Here is a 20,557-nt window from a genome sequence, read left to right as displayed (position 1 = left end):
CAAAAATTTGCAAGAAAACTGCACCAAAATTAGCAACAAAAAGGACTGAAAAGGTAAATAAATTAATAAATATTAAATATTCTGTAAAATATTTTGAATATATAATTTCTAGAAATATATAATTTCTAGAAATTCCTTTTAATTAATTATCTATCTCCCCACTTTTTATCACTGATTTGTTTTTGCCAATTTCTTGCAATTTGCTCATTGCCTTTCCCCAGTGTTTCTGAAGAGAATTAAAAAGCAAAAGTATGCATGCACATCCAATCCAAACTTGGAGCAGATGTTCAACCAAACATAAGTAAAGGATAAAAAGGCAAAAAAAAATGTTTTAAAGGAAAAATACTTGTTAAGGCATCTAAAAGCAGTACAAGAAAAAATGATATACATCCAGGTTTCAAATGGTTAAACCAGGATGCAATGGTGACTCTCAGAACCCGTGACTAACAGGGTCCCCCCAAAAAATATTTGAACATGAAAAAAAAATCAATGGCAAATTATTAACCTTTCATCATTAACATTTTATTAGGAATGCGCTCATACTAATGCTTTTTTTTCTTCTTCTTTTGTTTTCCATAAAAAGTAAACATCCAGAGAGCCTTAGCCCTCCCCCACCCCCTTTGTTTTCATAAAATGGTTCAGTCCGGCCGGTTCACCTGGCGCAATTAACGGCTGTTGCTAGCAGAGAGTGAAGCAGGAGTGCAGGTGAAGCTGAGCCAAAAAAGAAAGCTTTTGAAAGAAAAGTCTGGCTCCTAGAAACCGGACAAAGACGAGAAAGTGTGGGAGTGTTTCACCCAATTCAACACAGACAGGTGAGTCTCCGCGAGTGGAGGAAACGAACCTGTTTATTAGTTTATAGTGACATCGGCTACGTTTGCTCCTCTAACATTACTCAACATATCTTGACAGACAGTTCAGTGACTTTGCTGCTCTTTAAACCGTCATTTAGTTAATAGTCGCAGACGATTAGCAAGCTAATCATATCAGAATCCGGTTTTAGAATCACAATCCGGATTATTGCCAAGACTTTTACATATACAGGAGTTTGACTTGGTGATTTGGTGCAACACAATTAACAAAAATGAAGAATGGAAATATTGAATTTAAATAGTATAAGACAGAAAAAAGTATATTATATTTAATAAATAATAATAAATAAATAAATATTAAATCAGTTGTCCTTGTACTTCCCTTTTACCAGGTTACAAAAGTACAGATGCAGCTTCAGCCTCAGCAGCCCCCCCACCACTGAACCAGCCAGACTCCCACCTGAGGAAGCAGGTGAGCAAATGCCCTGTTATGTAATCAACCATATTTTGATTTTGATGTTTTTACAATAGTGGAAGAAACGCTCTGATGTCTTACTAAAGTAAAAGTAAAAAATAACAGTCTCAATTACAAGAAAAAGTTCTGGATTCAAAATGTTTCTTAAATAAAAATTCATAGGTATTATCTGCAATATGTAGCTTACTTAGAGTATCGAAAATAAAAAGTACTTCTCATGCAGAATCACTTTCAAAGTATCATAACCATAGAAATGTTATTTCTATAATCAAAACATGAGCTCCTTAGGTTATAATAGAGTATTATTTAATTCTGTTTGCACGTTAATGTTGTATTTTTTCAATGTGAAGCCAATTTTAAATTCTTTGCAAATTACCGGGAGATTAATAGTATAAAACTGCATCATATCACATGAGCAGAATATACAGTTTAAATTAGGCTTGGGTGGTTTGTAATATTTCATATCTTCATACCTGCCTGAAATTTCATTGGAGTATATAATAGTATGCAGCGCCTACACCCCAGACCCCCAGACAGTGAGTTCGCTACTTACTTTAAGCTTTTCAGTTTTGTAAATGCACAATGGAAACCCACAAAATAAAAAAAATGAAAAATGTCGCACTTATTTTACAATTAAACAGAAAAATACAACTATACACTGTTTTTGCTTCAACTTTCTCTCAGTCACGGAAGACTGACAAGGCTTAATTTTTGCCTTAGCTCACTTAAAAAACAAAAAATTACAAGTGTAAAATAAATGTAGTGACGCTGTGTGGTTACAGTATTTGTGCAGGATTTGCGTGGCCTGTGGTGGTGTGGCCCAGTGTGATCTCTTTTCATGGGGCCCAAAATCACTAGCAACACACCTGGCAGGATGTAATAATAAGGAGTTAAAGGAGCTGTTGAAGAAAACTTTATCTTGAATGCCTTCAAGGTGCATGAAGAATCTAAAAACTGAGAAAATTCTTCATGGATTGAAGTGAACAGGGACCTTGTTTAAAAACAGCAAAATTATATCCAAACATCTGTTTACAAACTCTCACAGAACTTGTGCAGTATCCAAGTCTGATTTATCCATTTGTATGCTCAGTACCTCCCAAACACATGCATTTTTGCTAAAACATTGCTAAACACTCCTGTGCATGTAGCTTTTTTTTCTGATTCTCCATTCACCATGGAGGCATGCAAGAAAAACACATTTTCGCCCATAAATTCGAGGCAACATATGGTTAGTAACTGATATATAAATGGTCATCTTGCAAGTGAAGTATTCCTTTAAAGACATGGAGTGTAGCTTTTTGGTATCTCACCCTGTTACAGTTGGCCAGTTGCGTCCTCTCCTCAATATCCCCCGACATCACTGATGTTGCATTAATTTTCTCTTCAGCCTGTAGGTTTCACTCCACCAATATGTTGTTCCTGCTTCCAGGTCTGTCCCATGTCTGAAATGTGACCTTTTCCCCGACCCGATAAGACCTCTGTGTCACATTATACCAGACAGGATAGTGTGCCAGCCTCCCCTCTCCAGACTTCATGTTTTTCATCCTCCATTAGTTCAATGTGACTGCACTGGGCTGCTGTGCTGTCAATTATTCACACCGCCTTTGTCTGAGTAGCCCTGGTGCTCTGGCACCGGGACCACAAGTAGACAACCTCTTTTCAGCTCCTGGCAGGCGTCTGGCCTCCTCTGTCTGCTGACTGTCCAGACTTGATTTCTTTCTTTGTTACACTCTGAGTGACCTGTGAAGTGCTCTTTTTTTGTTTTGTTCACACTTAAAGTCCAAGTGAAATGCCATTTGGAGGGTGTCTAGCTTCAGTATTTTGAAGTATTGCAGAAAAAGGAAACAGGATAGGCAGGCAGGATGTAACATTTGGAGGAATTTGATTTGATCACAGGGAGGCTCCAACATTGTAATGTCGACGAGATAGTATCCAGAGAAAGAGAGATGAAGCACACTGTGTGCTCCATGTGTCTGCTGAGCAGTCCACTTAAAAATGCATTTGTCATAGTCTCGAGCGGACACAGATACCACTTTCCTCAGAGTGAGGATTCAGATTCAGAAAACTTTATTGTCGGTCGTGACAGAAAATCGTCTAAGACGTGGCTCAACATGCAGTGCAAAACAAGCTCGGACAATAAACACGCAGCACGTTTTCCTGAAAAACACAGTAGATACCTAATACAATAATTTGGACAGAATAGAAATGACAATATGCTACTGTGTGCAAAGTGTTTGTATAGACGTGTGGATCATTACCTTTTATTTAAGATGTGTATGGCAGTTAATTTAGGAGTTTTTCTTGGCCAAGGGACGTTATAGCGGCAACCTGATGATAATAGTTAGAAAGACTTAGGGTGAGGAGGATGTCTTGTAATGTGATTACTTTCCTTTCAGCTGCTTGGATATGAAGCACTGACGATGGAGTTTGAGTTGCTTTTTCCAGCTAACTTAATCTTAACTCTGTGCAGCTAAAAGCTGCAGACTGTCATGATATTAATGGTTGAAACTGTTTGGTACTAGTTTACGTAAGCACACATTGTATTTTGTTTTCTGGAAAGTAAACATGATTGAATTTTGATATGATTTTGTAATGTTTTTGGCATGCATTGTTAAATAGTAGCACAATACTGTATTGCCGGGGATGTGATCTGAGCTGTCGTGTTAATGTTTGACATAAGACTGCATTTCCCATGAGCACCACCGTCTCGAAAGATTCAAATTACTTTTAATATGACCTTTCTTTTTTAGACACAGCTTCGTTATCATAGATTTAGAACAGGAATATGATGACGTTAAAACAAAATAAATGTTTTTTTAGTAATGTAACCGTCTGTTACAGTAATGTTCATACACCTATATGTTTAGGACGTGTACAGAGATGCAATTATCGATATCTGTTCAACCAACATAATTAGAAATTGAAAAAAAAAGTTTTTAAATTGAAAGATTCTGTTTTGCATGTAAGTAGAAACTGTTTACAGTAAAGATAGAAATTCAGTTGAAGGGAATAATCTTAAATTCCAATAATGCTGCATTTACCTTTATTTATTTATTTTTTAATAAAAGGAGAAAATTAACACTTATTACAGCTAAAAACTACAAGCTCTAAAGCTTCATTTTGTTGTACAGGTCACGAGGTGTGAAAGAAATCCAGCCGCCAAATGAGATTTTTTGTCTTACTACTCTTGAGTTTAGAATTATGTGATGTGTGTCGACCCAACAGTGGCTTTAAAAAGCTTTTTAGAAAATAACACTGGTGTGGTTAGGTTTGTCAAAAAGTGCAATAGTCCACACTTTCCACATTCTTAATTATCCCTTTAAGGCCTCTTACAATGTTCAAATGAGGAAAAATTACAATTTACAACCCGTGATAAGTGGGTCTTGTAGTCATCCAGAGTGATATGAATCCATTTGAAGAAAGGTGATGGCGCACAAACATGTCAATCATGATTTTTCCCCTCGAATAATAACAACAAAAGTATGGATAGAATTAATATCTGAAGAATTTAAGTCGTATTTGAAGGTGACTTGTGTTTTTCCCGTGCACCATGGCTGTCCCTGATAGCTTTTCTGTACTTAGCTGAATTCATTTCTCTCTCTGAGAGAGTATAAACAGACATTTCTTGTCTGTGTGCCATAAATTGTTTTCATCGAATTTGGCAGGAAATTAGACCCGAGGACAGGAATCAGTGATGCCAGATGTACGGTAATTATTGTATTTGTACGATAATGTTTGCCCTCTGTAAGGTGTAGGATCAGTAATTCCAAAACTGCAGTAATGTACGAGAACTTAACCATTGTGACACTTAGAATAAGCACTTAGTTTAGTGTACACGCCTCATTTTAACTCATTTCCTGGCATCTGCATCTGTGTTTACTCATCACTTCTCAAATCATCTCCTTACACCTGATCACGTTTGGTTTAGGCCATGACGACATAAACAAGCACGTAAACACTCCACGTTAAAACGCTCGGCTGCTGACATGACGTCAGCTGTGTAGAGCTGTGTAGATTGAGAAATAGCAGGCAGTGGGTATGGGTAGATTTGTCAAAAAGTCATTTAAATACTTGTTTATTAAAATTATTCCCTATTCCTTCTTGTGATGGTGACTGGCGTCTGATAATTTTTCTCAAAAAACAATAATTTCGAGCCTCTGGTACGACAGTTTAACACTTCCAATCTGGCAACGCTGACAGGCATTAAGAATAACTACATGGAAATACCAGTTTTGTTGATGATGCTCTTGTTTGCGTGTTGGTCATTTAAACCAGATTAAAACTGAGATTGTTTCATAACCCTTCAAAACTCCTTGTAGCTGCTTTAACTCTTATTTGCAAAACAATGTTCAGCAATTGTGGTCTTAAAATACATATAGCGTTTAAAAAAATATATTATTGCATGTTAAGTGACAATATAAGAGATTTGGGGACTTTGTAACAAGCGCATTTATTTCTATTTTACTTCTGCCTTTAGGTTACCTTTCCCTCACTATCATTCCTCGCTTCTTCACTTCCTCGGGCAGTGTGAGCTTGTTATAAGGGATGTAACTGTCTCCCAGACCTGAAATATAGCAACTGCTTCGACAGAAATGTCTCCACTGCTCTAAGCAACTTCCCATTGAAGACAGAGTATTTGGATTCGTCCAGGAACCCTCTGACAGAGCTCCCCCTGGGCTCCTTTGGGGCACTTCGGGGTCTGAAGTGTTGGAAAGAGAATAACATCATTTCTGTGGCAGGCAGAACTTTCATCAACCTCCAAGGTTTACAGAGGCTGAACCAGCTCTCTGTCCCGGGGGAGACTTCTTTCTCTGGGAGTGGAAGTCCTCACAGAGCTCGCACTCGCTCCAAACTTGCTCACTATCTTTGGAAGCAGAACTTCTGAGAACCTGGATCCTCTTGTGAAGCTGGACTTAAGTGCCTTTGTCATGCAGCATATCAAGCCCACAGGTCTGAGCAGCATGTTACGTGTCGGAGGAAGTGTTGGGCTGGAGGCTTGCTGTGATAAGTAGGAAGCGGTCATTTATATGACAGGATAATGAGAGGTTGAAGTTTATCACTGTTTCTTCTCAGTCCATGGCTGCTCTTTGAATATTTTGAGGCCTATTATCATAATAGCAGATCTCTGTCGTTGAGGACTTATATATGGGGAGATAATGGATATAATTTCCAGTGAATGAACTACAGGTGGCAGGGATTTGTTTCATACTGCAATCATTATTGCAGTAATGAGCATGACACTCTGGTGAGTGGTTGCTATGCAGGAACGTACAGGAATTCAAAGAAATACACTTGTGATTTCTCAAAGAAGCTCACTAGATTCAGAGTCTTTTTGATGATAAGGAGGTGGACTGTCTGGGCAGCACATACTATCTTACATAGCTTTTGTCTGTTCCTGTGAGCATGATACGGATGGGTGATCGTGACAGGAGCTTTCTTCATGCTGGAGAAAATTGGGATTCTGGATTTAGAAAAACTCAAAAAAATAAAAATCCCCAGAAGAAATCGCAAAAGTAATATCTTAGAGTTTATATTGGTTTTACAGTAACATGGTCTTGATTAAATGGTGACTTTTGGTGTCTTTTTTTCTGAAGTTTTTGGGGTCAATCTTTGCGATTAAACACTTTTTCAGAGGACTTTCTATTGTGTTTTACCTGGATTTGGGATACTGCTACCTAACAACCAATTTTTCCCCTAATATTCCACATACAGTTTGCACCACACCACTCTTACGTGTGTAACCACATCTAAACTGGGTATATGTTCCTTACAGACATATGTTTAGCATTTATAATATCATCATTCAACATAGGTCTGACATGTAGGGGATAATAATAATAATAACAATAATAATAATCTTAATTTGTATAGCACCTTTCATACAAGAAATGCAGCCCAACGTGCTTTACAAGAAAGAAATTAAATGCATCAAGTGCTTCACATTAAGACACATAAAAAACAAAAAGACATAATAAAACCTGCATGTAAAAATAAAATCAAATCAGAATAGAATACACAGAATGCATTTTCAAATGGATAAAATCCACTTGATAATACTAGTAAAAGTAAGATAAAATAAGGATAAAGATTTAGTGCACAGAATGCATAATATACAATGGAAAAGAAAATAAAAACATAACAAACTGACATTATTAATAAAATAAGCATAAAAACAGAGTATATAAAATGCGTAAAATCAAGGGAAATACAGCATTTTAAAGATGTGCAGCAGTATGCAAGTGTAAAGCAGAATGCAAGGCAGCTGAATCAGCACTAGTTAAAGGCTAAAGTGAAGAGATAAGTTTTTAGTTTTCTTTTAAAAACAAATAGCGTGGGGGTGCAGGTTTGGTGTAGCATGAGGTCCTGTTGGTCTTCAAACAGCTCCTTGTATAAAATAGGCACATCCACTGTGACTGGCTTATGTACAGTGTGAAGCCTTGAGATTGGCTTTTGAATTCTTGAATTTTTGGGGCCAAATTACTATATTTGGACCAGAGGGTGGAGATAACCCTTACACTAGCTGCTAGGTTGCACAGCATTGCATGTACAGTTATTTTGTGAAAAAAGTACTGCTTTTTGTAGTACTATCCTGGCAGTAAATGCAGCAACATCTCAGTAAAAAACGAAAAAAGGAAGAAGAACTGCAGTTTTTGACACTTGTGTGGCCAGATACTTGCCCACAATACTACAGGTAGAGACAGGTAGAAATGCCATTTTCACTGTTAAAATACTCGACACAGACTATGAGGTTTTGAGCATTTTCCTACCACTCTCCTCATAACATATTAAGCCCTGTTCAATAATAATAAAAGCAGTATGCAAACTGCTTCCACTGCATGACAAAGAAAAGTGCACTCAAAATCTCTCTGTATGTGTCTCTTCATGTGCTCTGGGCTTTTGATGTCCTGAGCGGCAGCCTCGCATTTGCATCTTATCAACTATCATGTGCCCAAAAACCGAACAGAGCGTCATAATTCAGCCTCGGGTTAGCAGGTGTTGAGTAATTCCTCTTCAGTTCACATCTCATAATAAAGTGTGATCCTGTGTGTATGTGCTTAACAACATTCCCCATATTTTACTCCTCCTTCATCATCGGGGACCTGGAGGTTGTATGTGTCTCCAGCTCTCAGAGGCCGTTGATATGTGGGGTTTTGGATATACTGCAACCTGTTCACTATCCACTGGTGTGCAATTTAATATAGCTAGATTAGATTGTACAGTCTGGGGCACTGTATCGGACTGTTGTGGTGAAGAGGGAGCTGAGATCTGGCAGCAGGAAGAGTTATTGGAGATTTCCCCGCCTCTCTTCTGTATACTCTGCTGCTGAGCCTGGTTATCACTGTATCTGTGCTGGTGATCAATTCTTGATTAGAACAAAAGCCTCCTACAGCAAACAGAAACTAATAATGTTTCTGAGAAAGGGGGGAGCTCTGGCCCCAGTTCGTCTGAACGAAACTCAAGACCCAACAACAGAAGCGAGACGCTGTAGAGCTTTGAAGCTTTGGAGATGAGGCTGTGTTTGGCTGTGTGATAAGGGACGGAGATTGGTTAAACCAGATGTGTTTTCTGAAGATGTCACTTGTGTATTACAGCCAATTAAAAGCCAGAATAACAGTGTTGTCAGGGCTGACCTTTGACAGTTGTGTATGAGCGCTGTGAGCTCACTAGCTGTTGCGTGCTTTGAGGAGATTCATATTTAAACATCCTGACACTTTGGTGAAGTACAAAAAATGGCAGCTAAGTTAAATAATGAACACGTTGAATAAAGGGAGGATGAAAGATGATTTACGTATCAATAAATAAATAAATACAGGAATGAATAAATACTGAAATACATAAATAAATACACTTTTTTTAAATCAAAAAAGAATAAATGCATGAATAAATATGCATCCATAAATGTAAAAATAAATATATATATATATATATATGTATAAAACAGAATACACTGCAATACATATATATAATACAGAAATAAACAAATGCACATATAGACCTTTAAATGTATTTCTAGATTTACAGGACCTGCTACTACATAAGCACACAAACAGAAATAAATAAATATAAGTGGGGAAAAAAAATTAAGTAGATTTAAAGCTTTTGTTTATGTCCTATTTAGTTTTAAACGTTTGTATATTTATTAATGCATTTATAGATTTATTTTTTATTGTTGCATTTATTTTCTTATTTATTTTTCTCAGCTGTGGGTCTAATAACATTTTATCTTATGTTATTTCTGTATTTTTTTTAAATACCTGTATTTATTAATACCTTTATTTATGCATTTATTTGTATATTTACTCACACTTTATTCCTTTCTCCTCGAGCAGTGGTTTCTTGTTGTGGAGGATGTAAAATTACAAAATTTAAACAAAACACATGAGGATTTGGCTCGTTCAGATGAAATTAACATTGAGAAGAAACTGCTGGTTTGACAGGCGCGATCACAGCTCCGGCAAGTTCACACAAGTCTGCTTCCACTGAGACGCTATATCGCAAAATAAAATCAGGATCTAATCTTTCATCATGGATGTTATTGACAGCTGCCCCTAAGATTTTTTTCCCTGAATATAAATTTATTCCTTTGGGTAATCACAGAGCTTGTAATGAAATCTTACAGTGTGGACAGATTGTTTTCTTCAACAAACAGGATTAAAAACCAAAGACCAGACTTCAGCTGCAAGATTTATTGCATTACGATGAAATCCTCAGTATATCCAAATGCAGCCTCACAGCATGCACCTCGATATAAGCTGAGCAGCCTCCCCCACAAGCCACCCATTAGATAAAGCACCACTTTTATGTTTGTGTCAACATGTGCGCCCCGTGTTGATTTTGCTTTCAGAGCGGTTAAATTAACCTGCTTCTACAAAGATGTGAGAATGTAAGCTGCTTGATGTTGTTTTTTTGTTTTTAGGTTTAGGTCTGATTGGTTTTCCTTTAGCTTTGTTGTTCAGGTCTTTAGATCTCAGCAACTCTGAGAGCTCGTACAGTTAATATACTGTAGGCATACCAAGTGCATTATAGAGAAATATTCATAAATAAATATATTTTTAAGAAATATAGTTTATTTTGGCATCCCCTTGGAAAATGGAAACTCTGGAAAAACAACACAAAATATAGCCCCCCCCCCAAAAAAAAAATTCTTTTCTTCTTTTCTCTCCGTGCAACTGACAGGAAAAGTGCTATCAGGAAATAAAAAAAAATAAATACATAAACATGACTACTCAATGAAAAAGAGAGAATTTAACTTTGGCCATTGGGATTAAAAATACTAAAACTTTACCTAATATTAGTATTCCTTGTACTTAGCTCTTCATTGGACCATGTCTGTGCTTTTAATTCAATATCTTAAGTTATTCACTTTTGGCTATTTTGGACTACAAGCTAATACAGCAGTTTTGGAAACAAAAACTACCTGAAATACAAAAAAACTACCTGAAAAATAGCTTTGTTTCAACACAGCTGGAATATAACTTTCCACGGCTGTGTTCATTTTAAAGTAACTGATATCACCTTAGATTCTGGATATTATAACATCCTAAGTGTTGTCTTTTCCTGATTTTAAAGGCTGCATTACAGCAATTTGACATAATTTTCTGAATTTACCAGAATTTTCTAGCTGTAACATTATTTGCCCTTTACCAACTAAATCATATTATTCCTATTACTGATTATTATTTATCAATAATTTCATTGTTTAACTATATTGTGAAAGCACCAACAGTCAACCCTACAGTGTTATAATAATGTTAATATTCTGGTATTTCATCAAAATATCATTTTATTTTGTTAATGTCTCTAAGTAGGGGTCGACAGATTATCAGATTATCATGTTTTATTGTAAATGCATATGTGGGGTTTACCCGGTGGCTCAGTGGATGGAGTGGGTGCCCCATGTATGGAGGCTGTGTCCTTGCTGCAGCGGCCGCAGGTTCGATTCCAGTCTTGACCCTTTGCTGCATGTCATCACCTCTCTCTCTCCCCCCTTTCACACTTAAACTGTCCCATTGAACAAAGGCATAAAAAGCCCAAAAACTAATCTTTTAAAAAAAGAAAATGCATATCGGTTATCTGTCTCATTATGTACTAATAATCGGTATCGGCCCCGAAAAATCAATATTGGTCGACCTCTGTCTCTGAGTTCTAGTTTAAGCTGTTTCCCAGTCACAAATGCATAAAAATCTTTCCATCCTGCTCAGCATGCAGAGTCAGAAAGAAAGACATTTTGTAGATTCAAAATTTATTCTTTTAATACATACATATTATTTAAGATGTACAACAGGAGATAATTGGATCAATAACGGACGAGTGGTCCAGACTTCGCTCAGTTTGAATTAGTGACGAAATTTGAACTCAATCACTTCAGCCAGATGTATTTGTCCCCGACATCTTCGTTATAACCGGGAGCGTACTTCTTCCCAGGGAGCTACAAGGACAAAACAAATTGACAATTAAACCAAAGAGCTAAACATTAAAACAAAGTCATGTACAAAACAGCTTGTTGAAAAATGACTTTTTTTCCTGATGCATTAGTATAATTTAGTGTTTCAAATTCACTTGTCCTAATTGAAACCGCTGAAAGCATCTAATCAAGATAAGTGGGTTGCCTGCAGAGTTAAATTTGATACTTTTAACACTGAATATAAATATATTTAATTTAAAAGTAATGCAGGAGGGTTGTGAATGTGATTAGCAGAAAAATCCTCAGTTTTGATAACTGATTAATCAGGGAACCCTTTTAAACCTGGATCAACATCACTTTTCTTGTGCTGCTTTCAGACACCTTTCGCAAGCATTTAAACCTTTGAAATTAAGCAAATTCGTTTGATTACTTTCAAAACCATGAGAAAAAAAGCTAATGAGCAAATAGATAGGTAACGTCCCTCAAAATGCAGGTAATAAGGTTAAAAAAAACTAAAAGCTAGAGGAAAATTTCCAGAGAACTACACTTCTAATTATCATAACTATTTATTTAAAACTATTTTACAGAGTTATTGTAATTTTCAGCAGTTTTTTCAGGTCATTTTCCTTTTTGGTAATTCTCAGATCATTTTCTTGTATTTGTACTAATTTATTTCGAAATTTTGAGTCATTTCTTCTTAAGTTGCTAACTGCCTTATTCTCATGTTTTTGAAATAAATCAAACTAACCTCCCCAGGTTTTTAAGGGTTAAATCATGCAAGCAAAAAACAAACAAAAATCAACCCTTTACTTGTTACAATTAGAACACCTTCAGGTTTTTTGAGTGCAAAAAACAACGATTTTTTCATAAATTTAATTGAAGCTGTAATACATCAGTGTTGCAAACATCTATCCATGTATTTTCTTTGTCAACTCAAGTGTGCTTAGGGAGATTACGCCACCACGTGTCACAGTTCTCATACTCTCCACTGAGATCCGAGCTAAGAACTAAATGTCAGGTCACAGCCTCCTGTAGCATTACGCAGCCTGATTTTTGCAGCAAGGGGGGACAAAAAAGTCTCCAGTCAATAAACAGAAAAGGTCATATCCAAATGTTTCCCTGCAAGACTGATGATACCAAAAGCCCTGTAGAATATTCCACATCTGGCATTTGCCTTCTTGTAACCGCGAGTCGTTCGATATTTCAGCGGAAGGAAATTAGTTCCATCACGCTGCCGGCGCTGCACGAGTTTCACGTGGCAAAGGGCCTGAGACAAAGGCAGGGCTCCTCAATGTGATTTTCAATAAAGTGCTCGTCGCAAGATAATGTGAATTATCCTCAGATAATGACAAAACATAAAAGAAAAGGGCAAGTCATACTCCTGCATCAACGCTAATTAATGTTACCAGTCAACAGCAGCCAGCGTCTCATTAATCCCTAATGATCAGCTGGAACATCCCGTTCCAGCTGATCTGCGGCATCAGCATAAAGGCAGAACGACCTCTTTTAAAAATTGATTGGTGCTTTTCTGATCTTTTTTTTTTTAACTTGTTTGTTGTGAATTAGAGGCAGTAAACAGGTCGATATAAGCTTATCAACGATACAGTGCAGCTATATTTGTGAATGTCCGATAGGGATAGGCAATATATTGATTTTATATTGATGTTGTGATATGAGGCTAGATCTTAGAATTTGGATATTGTAAAATAATAAGTATTGTCTGTCTGCAGTCGATAACAATATTTATTTTTTTATTACATGACAATGGTGGTATTTTCATCAGCAAAAAAACCTTCTTCTTTTTTTTTGTCTTTTTTTGTCTCTAAATTTGGACGTTTTGGCAGCCCTGAGCGGCAAAAGTCATCATGAGTTGTTTTATCCCTTGGCAGCTGTTTGAGTTGCGGCGTGGATAACTGATCAGTTGCTCTGGTCAGAACTGATCAGATCAGTGGATGAGAGGAGAAGCAGAGTGAGTGAATTCAAACTTTTAGACCGGACACAATGAACATTTCACTTTGACTGCAATTTGTGATCTACTGCTCAGTTTGTGACAACAGTATGCTCAGAGCTCCGAGAGTGTGTTGCAATGATAACTTAACAGTATATACATTTCAGTAGCGCTAGAAAATTTTAATTGTGGCAGCCTGCCACAAAAAAATGCATGTGTGATGATTTCTACAGATAAAATAAACAAAGAATTTGCTAGCACTCTCATGCTGACCTTTATATCGCTAAAAAATAGTTCTCTGAATAGCCTGGTTGCTGAATTGTTCTGCATAAACTCGACTTGCTTTAAATTTAAACCAGTAGTCTTATTAGATGACGACACCAAAGAGACTAAAATAAAAGCCAGGAATGAGGTTCCTTGTATAAATATACGGTGTGCATATAGACAGATACAAGGTGGAGAGTGAGAATGGTAAAGACGTGCAGCAGAGTTAAAGGTCAGACTGTAAGACTGAGCATCTCGTCTCTACGTACCGATCTGTAGGCATAGTATTTTTCATCGTAGTCGTGTGCTCCGATGGTTATTTCTGGAAGAAACTTGGGTATGTGGGTCAGGGTGGCCACCCTCTGTTTGTCTTCCACGCTGTAAAACACAGACAAAAAGAGCCAAAAAAAAAAAATCAGCTCACATGAAAGTTTGATGAATGCTGATGTATGAGCAGAGTACAGCATATAAAAGGCAATCAGGATGAATCTGCATTTTAAGTTATCCGCGTGATTCGTTTCAGGTGCTTTGCATATTTATCCATAATGAGAGTGACAAACGGAGGCTGAGAATCTGACTTCACCTGGTGCAGATCTTCCTCTGTGTAATTTGCATTTAAATGTGGGAACCTGTGACATTAATCAAGAACTCACAGCATCCTCATGTGGTGGTAGGTGACATCATCCTGCTCCAGCCACGGCCCCTTCTCAAACTTCAAATACTCGATATCCTCTGCCACCTGTGGACAGCACACCATCAATAAGCTGTCTATGCTAAATAATGAATATATCTTTAGGGATCAAAACAACATCCGAAATAAAATGCAGCTTGCTCCTGTCTACTGTAATCTTACCTTTTCAACATCTTGAGCTTGAGTTGCATCATAAGCAAGCAGTTCAGATGTTTTACTAAAGGAAAGAACATACACAGTCATGTGAACTGAGTGTGATTCATGTATAGTGTGACATTTGTTCTGCATAAGATAAAATACTCACCTGATTTCAGGGAGGAAAGATTTCTTGTAGCTGTTCTCGATGCCCTTCAGATATGTCAGGGGCACATTCTGAAGATAGGACTGGGAGTAAAGAGATTACATTTGGATTAATGGTTATCGAAAACACACACCTTTGCACTATCCCACTTTATACCAGGGTTCGACATTCACTATGGCCTCATGGCCCGTGGCCACAAAGAGTTACTCTGTGGCCACTAAATTTTATCGCGTCTTTTAGGTGTCTTTATGCTTTGTCACTGGGAGGAGAGCTGGTGAGCTGTTAGCAGAAGGTGGGCACCTATAAGAGCTAACCGGGCTAATAGAGACAGAGCACATTTAATAGATCTCTCCAAGACAGAAAACAATCCATCACTCTACAATGTGTTTATTTTGTGTAAAGGTTCCTCCTTCTCATTAGGGCTGGGTGATATGGCTTTAAAATATTATCCTGATATATTTAAATGTCCTTTAAACTGATGTTACTAAAATAAAAAAAAGTGCTAAATGAACTGCAGTTACACTAAAATTAAGTACCATAAATTTAAGTAAAGTAGCTACTGTCGAATAATAAAGTTTACAACTGTTAAAATAACACTTCAGAAAATACGGTTATAATGAAGTTAAATAAAGTACTTTTCTAATCAAATTTTAAAAAGTATTGTTCTAATTAAATTAATCAAAGTGGGACCCATTATGCTTTTATTATGAAGGACCCTGCTTGTCTAAGGCTGGAAGTGTTGATGTTTTTTGCTATGAAGCTTTAGTAGACAGTTTAACAGATACTGCAGCGCCTTTAACTGTAAGAATTAATTCACTGTCAGCTGGCAACAAACAAACAGTTCTCCAGTATATATATATATATACACAATATATATTTATTACTACTACTAAAAAAATGTGACTAACTAGTCGCTTAAATTGACATCTCTGTAGGCTATTTTTTTAAATACTCTTAGATTTGAATACGTAAAAAATATAGTATTCATATTAACAATGCTCGCATCTATCCCTGTATACTGTAAACATTTAATGTTAATCCGTGTATCCGATCCTCTGAGGTTTTAATTTTCCGATTGACAACTCAATGTTGCGATCTCTATTGAAAGTTAATGAGTGAAACTGAAATGTTTTGACATAATTACAGTTTCCTGCAGAGATGACAACATCCTGTGGTGTCAGTGACTGCGTCTGAATACCTTGCCGCTCTGTTTCAGCTTCTTCTGCACCTCCTCAGCTGCCACATCGATGTAGATGACGAGGTGTGGAGGCAGGAACTCACAGAGGCTGATGCCTTTAATCTCGTTGTAGTGGTGCACACCTGCAAGCCGCGGGACATTTCTGTGAGTAATGTGAAATCTGTCGACCACGTTTGTTTGTGCACCACAAATCATGACTAAATTTTACATCTGAAAACAGACTTGAGAAATCCCTGTCAATACTTTTTTTTTCACAAACCTGTACATTAACACATGATGTGTTCAAGGACCGTCAAATATTGGAATATCCACTTGTGTTTCACTGTGATATACAGTGTCATTTTGGAGATTTTTACAGAAAACATGCCGCCGTTGGTTTCAAAGGCATGTTTTCTTAAAAAATACAACTAGACAAAACATAGGTAACAGATATTTTAAAAAGCTGTTTATATTAGTAATGAAAAAGAACCAATAAGGAGTATCAATGGTTGTTTCAGGGATTGTATAGTGTTGAAAATCTGCCTCAAATTTGTGGAAAAGTTGTGGAAATTTATTGGTAAAAATGTGCATGAAGCAATGGTTTAATCAAGAACATCTGCTGGCATCTTTGTTGTTAGTGACAATGAATACTCACACTCCTTCCTGATGTATCCCTCTTTGGCCATGGCCTCTAGGAAGACCATGTCACTGAAGGGAGAACGCTCCAGGATCACTCCTTGACCTTAAACACAGAATATCAGCATGATTAAATACGCTATAACTCCAGTCACACATACACCAATGTCTGCTACTGAAATCAATCCGATATCCCAAAATGAATTGTATAACTGCATATGACAATTACAAACACAGTTTTGGCTGTTTGCCCTGTAAATGACCTGACAGGACACTTGGCTGAGTGCAGGACAATGCAGTCGTGATACCTGTGGTGAGCAGGTGTTCGAGGGCGTCAGCGTACTGAAGCAGCCTCATGGTGTACATCCACAGCTGCAGTCTGTAGCTGTTTCCGTCAGCAGCTTTGGGGTCCGTGTAGAACTTCTCCAAGCTGCACATGCCGTTAAAGTCAACAGAAAGTGGCTCCTTCTCCCCCGTCATCTTGTCCAAGTAGAAAGTGTCGGCCTCAGGCATGTAGAGCATCCCTGTTCAGACAGAGATATGAGTTACTGTTTTCAACACAGACACTGTCGACTTTGTCTTTGCATAGAAATACTGAAGCCATCTGGTCAATGGCTAAGTTTACATGTATTGAGGAAAAGGAGGAGTAACTCATGGAGGTGTAGAGTGAACCTTCATGGTTACACCTTCATGGTGTAAACTCCAGTGAAGGATCCGTCCAGTGAGATAGTTACCCAGATTGTCAGCCAGCTTCTGAGCCAGTGCTCCTTTCCCCGAGGCCAAGTTGCCATCCAAGGTGATGATTTTACTGTATTGCTGAAACCGTGGTGTTGTCCTCTCGCCCAGCGCATAGGCCCACCAGCCGTACTGTAGGCTTCTCACGGAGCTCGTGTGAACGCCTGCCTGGATGACGAAAAAAACACAGCCGTTGACTAATTAATAACATGAGGTTAACAGAAACCAAAGACGGATTTCCTTCAACCCATTTTGCCCAAAGTCCGTACACGTCTGTACACGGTGCAGTTGGTATTCCTGCCTTTACAAAGGCAAGACAACAGAATACACAGCTTCTTTTCGTTAGTGTTGTAACACTGTGCTGGTTTGTAGTTTTAAACATTAGTGAGGTGGCTGTTGCATTTCTTAACACCAGCTGTAGTTTACAGCAGTGTTTTTGAGTTCTTGTCTCCCATGCTGCTTCTCACAATATGAATTGATTTGTACAAACAGAAATGTCAATCCTGAATAATAATGAGCAACTCCTGATAGCAGAAATATCTTATTTCATCAAATTATTTATGCTCTCCTGAATAACGTATTCTGATATTCCCTGTTAGCAACAAACCATACGCCACAGAGCTCACTGATAATGCAGTGAATTCCAATAAGCAGCAGTAAGGTGCTGGTTTCCCAGGTGCACCAAGCCAACAATAATGCAGTGCAACATTACTGCAATAAATCACATCTTCATTAAAGTTATAATTCAAAGTATAAAAGATGCGTTGATTCAACTTGAAGTTGTTTAGTTTGAATTTTGCACAATTTAAAATGCACAAAATGACAAGAATAATATAGCACACAGTGTAGGAAGAGGCAAAAAAACAAGTGGGTTTATTTGAAGCTTGGTTAAAATTGGTTAAAAAGGTTGAAATTTTGCAATGTTTTTCAACAACTTACTGCTTATTCTGCAGTTTGTGATACTGTTTAGTTACATTAAATCATAATGACAAGTGTTTAATGTTTCCTACTATAACAATTACCACTATTTATTTCATCCTATACCTGCACTGTCCGCTTTTGTCCATCATTTGTATTGTACATATCTAGTGTATTTATGCCCCTTACTGATTATTCCACATTGTATTTATTCTTTTTTATATTCTGCACATTACTGCATTTTACATGAATCATTACATGCTAAACTGCATTTCAAAAAAAGTGCAATAAATTCCATTAAATTTAAACTGATATAATTTATTATTGGTCCATCTCATTCTATCAATGAGAGTAGACCAGTTGCTACTTAACAACCAACTCAGTATAATTATATTTAACCACAATCACAGTTCAGTTCAAATTCTTTATCATTTGCACAACAACATTAATTAAATATGAATAAAGAAAAGCTCACAGACGTAAAAACGGCATAAGAATCTAAACATTATTAATGTGCAACAAAAAGGAAAGTTGTAAGCCAGTAGTTAAAAGTATGAAATATATAAAGTGACAATGTGACATGACACATTTTCTACATGTGTCTGCGGTGGTGTTGTGAGTATACAGTATATATGTAAATAGCTGTATATAATTTGTCCTGCATGGTTTTGTCTTTTTTTTTTTTTGTTTGCAGTATCCTATTTCCTATTTGTTTCATAACTGGATTGGAAAAATGCTTGAGCTATGTATGGAATAACTAAACGACTAATACAAAAATAATAATAATTTAATTTTAAAAAAGAAAAAGGAGAAAAACATGAAACTTAAGTCCGCAAATTTATGGTTGAAACTTAACATTTGGTAGTCTGGAGACTGGCTAGCTTAACTTAAAGGTACAAACACAAGGCAATTATCGATGTGCTTGACTGAGTGTCATGTATGCATCCATAAAAACAACAGACATTACGTTAGATGTACTGACAGCTTATTTTCTCATCTGTCGACTGTCAAACTACACGATAAACAGCAGCAGCCTGCAGCTCGTTTAGCTTGTGATGCTAGCGGCTAGGAAGCTAGTTAGCAAAGTTAGCATGTCCTTGTAAACTTGACACGTTTTCCAGAAGAAACTAAAGTCAAACTCCGTGTATTTTCTGTCCGTACCTTCTGAGCAAAGTTCACAGATTTAAATGCAGCTGCTCCCGATGGGATGACCAGTCGGATCACCCTCAGGGCCATGATTAACCGTCCTCCAAAAACCCTCCGATCTGACCCGAGAAATCACCGCTACCCGGCGACTGAATTACACGTCAGAGGGACTGAGGACCTTTGCTTAATGTAGTCTCTACGCCTGAGTATGTCTAGTCGTTGCCTGATTTTATTTTCATTGATGAACCAAACATGTATGAAACTGCAAGAATTAAGTATTTCAGTTGGATCTTAAAACATATTTTATACGGGAATTTTCCTGGCTTCCTAACTTCTCCGACAATAGGTTATGTTATTATGTTGCTGATTATTTAAGCCTAATTTTACATCCATAAAACCAATTTATTGAAGAAATTACCAATTTATATTGCATTCAAACAAACAGAGAAGCATTTATTTTTCGAACATTATCACCTCTAATTTATTCCAATAAAAATAGACACAACTATTAATTTATGGAAATTATCTTAATTTATACCTAATTAAGTAAACACTTGCTTAAAATGTAATTTTATATGATAACCACTATGAAATTCATTCTGGTAATTTGATTCGCGTCATGGACCTCACCCTTACCCTTAGTATCCTTGTGAGGGTCTACTGTGACTCCAACAGTTTATTTTATTTTATTTTTTTTGTCGGGAGGGGGGGGGCTGTGACAGTAGGTTAAATAGATCATACCTGGTGTTTTGTCTTTTCACCAGCAGGTGGCAGTATAAATTTGTTTTAAGCAAACCTGACTCCACTGATGTCAGTCAATCCCAAACTGACCACACATAAAATAAATAAATAAATACCCGAAAATAATAATAATAAAAGACAAAGAGGATTCATGGCAATGTCACTGTCAGCAAAAAGAAAAAAGCAAACAAAAAGGCAGGAATCAGTTGTGGAAAGTGACTACATTTAAATAAATAACCTAATCCTAAATTATATTTTGATGCTGATACTTATTTACTTTTACTTTAGTAAAATTATGAACACAGCACTTT

At 37.0% G+C, this 20,557-nt stretch overlaps 1 protein-coding gene and 1 long non-coding RNA gene across 2 annotated transcripts; one reads left to right on the top strand and one right to left on the bottom strand.

Annotated features, from left to right (window-relative positions):
* The first annotated feature begins 673 nt into the window (after window positions 1–673).
* Window positions 674–6,847, top strand: LOC148188565 (uncharacterized). Its single transcript, XR_015777584.1, has 3 exons — window positions 674–812; window positions 1,202–1,281; window positions 5,762–6,847. It is a non-coding gene; the product is annotated as an uncharacterized LOC148188565 (long non-coding RNA).
* A 4,663-nt stretch (window positions 6,848–11,510) lies between these two features.
* On the bottom strand, window positions 11,511–19,680 carry ndufa10 (NADH:ubiquinone oxidoreductase subunit A10). The gene is made up of 10 exons (XM_042494795.2): window positions 19,521–19,680; window positions 17,441–17,609; window positions 17,015–17,230; window positions 16,726–16,812; window positions 16,092–16,213; window positions 14,897–14,976; window positions 14,755–14,809; window positions 14,555–14,640; window positions 14,171–14,279; window positions 11,511–11,713 (listed from the first exon to the last, which is right to left on the bottom strand). Exons 1-10 carry the CDS (start codon window positions 19,593–19,595, stop codon window positions 11,645–11,647), a joined length of 1,068 nt encoding a protein of 355 aa, XP_042350729.1. The 5' UTR covers window positions 19,596–19,680; the 3' UTR covers window positions 11,511–11,644.
* Window positions 19,681–20,557: the final 877 nt, after the last annotated feature.

This window comes from Plectropomus leopardus, chromosome 10, assembly GCF_026936395.1.
Source record: "Plectropomus leopardus strain MGB_pleo_1.0 chromosome 10, ASM2693639v1, whole genome shotgun sequence".
Classification (NCBI taxonomy): domain Eukaryota; kingdom Metazoa; phylum Chordata; class Actinopteri; order Perciformes; family Serranidae; genus Plectropomus; species Plectropomus leopardus.
The sequence above is the reverse complement of the archived record's forward strand: the minus strand, read 5'-3'. Positions and strand labels throughout refer to the sequence as shown.